The 6,186-nt window shown below is 44.0% G+C and overlaps 1 protein-coding gene across 1 annotated transcript in view; it reads right to left on the bottom strand.

Moving 5' to 3' along the window:
• Positions 1 to 858: 858 nt before the first annotated feature.
• The window catches only part of OIT3 (oncoprotein induced transcript 3), a 28,017-nt gene continuing 22,689 nt past the window's right edge, over positions 859 to 6,186 (bottom strand). The window contains exons 8-9 of the mRNA XM_005301748.4: positions 3,640 to 3,739; positions 859 to 1,844 (exon numbers count right to left, since the gene is read on the bottom strand). Of these exons, the coding sequence (XP_005301805.1) occupies positions 1,662 to 1,844; positions 3,640 to 3,739 (283 nt within the window). The 3' untranslated portion in view covers positions 859 to 1,661. The remainder of the gene's footprint in view (positions 1,845 to 3,639; positions 3,740 to 6,186) is intronic.

Below are 6,186 nucleotides of genomic sequence, written 5' to 3'. Positions count from 1 at the left end.
CTTCATAAAGACAGGCTAAAAGCCTTTTTTTAAAAATCAGAGCTACCAAATAAATCAATAATGGTACACTCTGATTTGTATTCTGAGTCTGGTTGCTGGAGGAAATAAAGCTCTGAAACTGAATACTGCAGATATGAGTTGTAATCCCATTTGCAAGTGGTAACAGATTTTGGACTTTGGACAGTTTCCAATTGGAAGAAAAGTTGGTGATACAGACTCAGGGGATTTTCTAGTGCAATTTATTTATTTACAAATGTACACAAGTCTTGTTTACCTTGAACCGTGCTGGCCAGAACTACACAAAAGGAATTTCATTTGCATGAATTCATTTCCCATGAATACAAAGTCAAGCCCAGTAGCTCCCTCCTCTCTCACTCTTGGGCTCTGTCCCTACTTTCTGTACACTTGCTGACCCTTACTGCTGCCTCTGCATTGTACTTCTTACCTAGGAAATCTCTTCACCCAAAGTCACTAGTCTTTGGCTGCATGGAGCCGCATGGACTAGTTCAGGCTGGCTTTGGCATTCTACCTCCCTCTGTGCTGGTGCTTTGTACTCCAAATGAATCTCAGACAGGTATCAGTATCCAATATTCAATATCCACTGGAGCAAACTCTCCTGCTAGTCTTCCTCTGCCAAGATAGTGCTTAACCCTCACAATGTCTTTAAGAACTTTCTGAGAGTTTCTGCAGTAACCAGGCCTGATGGGGCTTTTGAACCTGATCCTCTATGTTTAATACTATCTATGGAGTGTTTCCATCAATTGTTCTTACTATGCATTTCATTAACACCTCTATCCCGTTCTAGGTTAATGCATTAGAACATCCAAGTCACAGAAGATCACAGCATCACAGTTCGTATTAGTTTTGAGATTTTTAATTTTTTTACAATTAAGGTGTCACACCACTTACAAAATGCACCACATATCACCAAATTAGTGGGGCAGTGGGACAGGATTAGGGGGAAGAGAGATGAAGAAATGATACACTAAATAGAGAGAAACATATTGTAAAAAATGTATGTAATTGTCAGAGGAAAATATAAAACTAATTTTATGAAATCATTATTTTAAAATATGCACATTTGCCTGCAACAATTCTGAGCTTTAGCTGCATATTACTGTTCTTTTACAGCTTCAAGGAGTCTGCATATTTGAGATATATATTTATATGTATTTTAATAACCACCCTTCAGAACCTTGATGTCACACTCTCCACCTACTCACTGCACACACAGCCTTATCACAGGAGTTGTTCAGTATGTGTGTCGGGCTCCTGGCACTGTTTGTATTGTCCTTGGAAAATAAAGCATTAGCGACATGGTTCAAAATGTGTTTAAACATTGTGAAGTTTGCAAACGGAGATCAGAAAAATGAAGGCAGGTAACATTTTGGGCCTATAACTGAAATGTCTCCCTTTAATTGACAGGAATGCAGGCACAGCTGTATTACACAGCTGATCAGATTACATATGGAGGGGCTGCCTCTTGTGTCTAATATAGCTTCACAAAAGTAAATAACTGTCAGGCTGTTATGAAACAAGATAATAGGCTCATGCAGGACTTTACCAAACACCTTTTTTGCATCATCAAAACCCATGCGACAAAACCTCAGTAGGGAGGGAGGGCAGGTTCTTGGGTAGTACACTGTGATGGTGAGAGAGTGCTACTCATCCATGTCGATTCTAATGGGGCCACCTGTCAGGATATGGTTTGCCATGTGACTGGTTTCCTCCTCCTCTTCCTCCATCCCAGCTGACCTGCGCATTCGTCTCCGACACCCCTGGGCACAGCGAGACCTCTCGTCCAGCACGCCACACACAAGGATGCGGCAGTGCAAGAACACTTCCTGCAGGATTGTGAAAAGGCAGGGAGATGGCAGTGTGAAGAACCATGGTGCTGGCTTTCACTTAAGCAGTGCTGCCAGCTCTCACAATATTCCCATCCATCCCAAACTTGCAAAATATTGTCCTTATCCAAGATGGACACCATCTCCCTTTATTAAAGGGACTGAAGCCACAGGCCGCCCTCACTGCCATGTCCCTTTAACCTTTAGAGGAGAAAATGAGGCTGCTCCCAGCAAAAATGGCTGCCCTACTTGTTATTTCCAGTGACTGTTGCCTAACTGAGCTCAGAGAAGACGGTGGCCCCTTTAGTCACTATGTAAGGGGCAGGCAGGGGAAAGAATGTGGAGGTGCTGGGAATGAAACTGAAGGGGCAATACACATAAGGGAGACTTTGTCAGGAAACAGAACAGGAAATTATGAGGAATCAGGGGACTGGGGGGAGCATAAGGCAGAGGGAGAGAGTGCAGTGGAATGTGGCATGAGCTGGGAGGGAAAATGTGAGGAGTAGAAGATTGTGAGGGGATACGGAAGGCAAACAGGTCAGTGTAGAGTGAGGGGGACAGGAGACTGTGGGGGACCATGGAAGGAGGATGTGAGTAGCAGCTGTCATTTCTAGACAGTGAGGAAGATGGAGTGATAGAATGGCAGCTCCCTGTGCCCCAGATGATAGGAGAGGATGGTAGAGTCCCTCTGAGTAGTGAGCAGGACGTCCTGCATTTTTGTGCATGCAGGTAAGGTTGAATTTTGAACCTGATACTGCCAAGAACAGCGTAATGAAATTCAAACAGGTGTAGACACAAGAATAAGATAGAACAAAATCTGCAGTTATACTACACTAGGTAGGACAACAATTATAGGAGCTATGAATCTTCATGCTTCAGGCCTAAGCTAAGTGTTTTCTGCTGTTAGGAAGAAATTGAGCCATGGTATTGCACCACTGTCAAGGCTTCCCCTGACCCCCCACTTTCCTCTAAAAGCACTTTATCTTCTAGGCTCTTAAAGGAAACAACATACTAGATTAGGCAGACCATCAATCTGTTATGGTATGGCAATTCCTATCCCTGATTCTCTACTACTACTGTAATACTACATGCACAAAGAATCAGCCCATGCAATGGCGACCTGTGGTGGTGGGGCAAAGGGTCACATGACCCTCCTCAAAACGCCGGGGTGGGGCAAGGCTGGCAGCCAGGGAGATGAAGGTGCAGGGCCAGAGCCTCTCCTCTTCCGGCCATGCTGCCTGGTGTGGCATGCAGTGGTTGCGCTCTCACAGACAGCCTCTGGCCATGCTGCTTGCCAGGCAGGCAGCATGGCCGGAGGCTGCCTGGAAGAGTGCAGCTGCTGCGTGCCGCACCGGGCAGCGTCCCAGGCAGGCAGCGTGGCCGGAGGCTGCCTGGAAGAGTGCGGCTGCTGCATGCTGCACCAGGCAGCATCCCAGGCAAGCAGCGTGGCAGAGGCTGCCTGGGAGAGTGCATTAGTGCATGGCTCCACACATGCTAGGAGGACTGGAGCAGACTCCCTCCACCCCCCCACCAGGAAACGTGGGATCGGGAGAGGACGGGGAGAACGCAGAGCCCCTGGGCCGGGGGTGGGGATGAGTCACGTGTGGGGGGGTCACCTGGGGAGCGGGGTGGGGAGGAGTCATGTGAGGGGGCGGGGACGTGCCCCCCTTTAGCTGGTGCCCCCTTTGTGTCCCTCCCACTAGTCGCCGCCCCCCCCCCCCCCATGGACAGTCTCCCAAGCCAGTTAAGGGCTGGTTTAATGTCTGCCTGAGAAGTAATTTTGTTTTGAGCTCACCTTGTTGTCTTTACCCACAAACTTGAAAACAGGGACCTGGAAGTGCTTAGCAAGATGATCCTTTGACGTGTATTGTTTCACGGAGTCATCAGAAACACAGCTGAAGAAAGCAGAGGGAGAAGCTTTAATAGCTTTCACAGAGGTGGAAAAAAAAAGTATCCCAACCTATTTAGTCACCTAGTTACCATCCATATTACTTTGTCTTTGGCCACCGCAGAACGTTCAAGAATGAAGAGGAAAAACAACAGTGGTGACTGATAGCATCTCCAGCACAGCTCTGCAGCAAAGGGAACTGGCAGAATGCACACAACTAATAATGCTGCACACACCCACAACCAGAACATCTGCCAGAGAATTGCAATCAAGTTTATCCTCAGTTCACCTTTCTGGGCACCACAGTCTGCAGCGATCAATAGAGATGTACAGATTCAGATATTTGCTGAATTATTTAAAAAAATATAATGTCATAATTAAAAGGGACACCTTTTAAGAAGATCAAAATCATTTACTTTAAAAGAAAATGTCCTTATGTGTGTTACTAAAATTTCTTAGATCATTAAAAACAAAGCATTTTTCAAATCTAATGTACTTTTCACCATTTATGCTTTTGTTTACTTTTTGCATTTCTTCAGCTTAGCCTGTGAAACTACACTGATCAACTTCTCCATGTCTAGCCAATTTCACATTCAGCATCTCATGCGCTAGGACAATATGTTTGTATTAGGGTTCACAGGAAGACAGAAAGGGGACCTGATAACAGTATTCAAATATGCTAAGGGCTGTTACAAAGAGAATGGTAATCAATTGTTCTCCACGTCCACTGAAGGCAGGACAAGAAGTAATAAGCTGAATCTGTTGCAAGGGGGATTGAGGTTAGATATTAGGAAAACCTTTCTAACTATAAGGATAGTTAAGTACTGGAATAGGCTTCCCAGGGAGGTTGTGGAATACCACCCCTGTGATGGGAGGCTTTTAAGAACAGGTTAGACAAAAACTGCTCAGGGACAGTGTAGGCATACTTGGTCCTGCCTCAGGCCTGGGGGCTGGACTAGAAGACCTCTCGAGGTCCCTTCCAGCCCTATATTTCTATGAACACTACAGGAGAACGGTTAATTGTTTTTACAGAACTTAACTTTGGAGCCTGAACTATATAACAGTTTAGAGCTAGATATAGAACTAACAAAAAGAAAAATGTAATGGTTTTTATTTAATAGAAGTTCTTGTTGATTATTACAATGCCCTGCCAATTTAAAAAGGCACAAATTCTACTCTGCTGTTGTACTGCATTACAACACAGCATGTCCTCTTCCACAAACTAATCTCAGGAATGTGGATTTTGCATGTTATAAAAGGGGTTGTGATGGAAATGGTGGAGAGTAGAGGAACAAAACTTGAAATACTATAGCCTTACTTTTAACAGACAGCCGCAGTAGAAATATTTGATGAATTGTTGAAAATGATTACACAGTATAGTGTGTTCATTTACGAAAAAGAAAAATAATTAACTCTGTTTATGCAGACATTTTCATTTACAATTTTTTGGGATATTCAGCCAGTTAGGTTCCTCAGCCTGCAGGATGTTGCTATCTCTAGTAGAGTTCTGCATAAACTGGATTCAATAGCATGCATTGCACTATATAACTGTTGGAATGATCAGTTTGTCTGACTGAGGAGGGGTTGAAGAAAAGAGGTAAATAAAAATTAATAAAAATCAGTGTTATTTAGTTCATCACTTGTTTTATTTCAGGCCTTTCTCAAAAAATGGTCTAAGTGTCTGGTTTACAATATGAGTTTAGAACTCCTACAACTGCCCATCTGAACTGTCCACTCCTAGAACTGCAATATTCAGATGTCCCCATGGACTAGGGTGACCAGACAGCAAGTGTGAAAAATCAGGACATGGGGTGGGGGGTAATAGGAGCCTATATAAGAAAAAGACCAAAAATCGGGACTGTCCCTATAAAACCAAGGCATCTGGTCACCCTACCATGGACAAACATCAGATGCTATTGGATTGTTTATTATAAGGTGGCTTTTAAACGCATAGCTCCTAATTGACTATGAAGGAGCCAATTTAAAGGGTTTTTCTTTATATGATAATAATGAAAGGGCCACCTTTAAAGAGTGATATTAACGGATTTATACTGGAACCGTCTTAAAATATTTGAGCTGGGTTAAATCAAGTCCCTCTTAAAAGTCCTGGACTATGATTTGATTATAACGGACCCACCTTAAACCACATGGTCTTGGGTATACGCACTGGAGAGCTATACTATTTATTTTCTCTACTACCAGCTTGTTGCTTTTTTAGAGGCACATACAATAAGGATACTAAAACCATACTTTAAATATAAGTTTAGGGCTGCCCTGCTGGTCTAGTGACAGCGTGTTGTACTGCAACACACAAGGGGTCTGAGCAGGGGTGCTGGAACAATTTCTATAGTGGGGATGCTGAAAGCCATTGAACCAAACTATAAACCTCGTATATGATGGAAACCACGTCAAGCCAGGGGGTACGGCAGCACCCCCAGAACCCCTAGTTCCAAC

The sequence above is a fragment of the Chrysemys picta genome, chromosome 7 (genome assembly GCF_011386835.1).
Source record: "Chrysemys picta bellii isolate R12L10 chromosome 7, ASM1138683v2, whole genome shotgun sequence".
Classification (NCBI taxonomy): Eukaryota; Metazoa; Chordata; order Testudines; family Emydidae; genus Chrysemys; species Chrysemys picta.
This window is presented reverse-complemented; position numbering and strand designations above follow the sequence as displayed.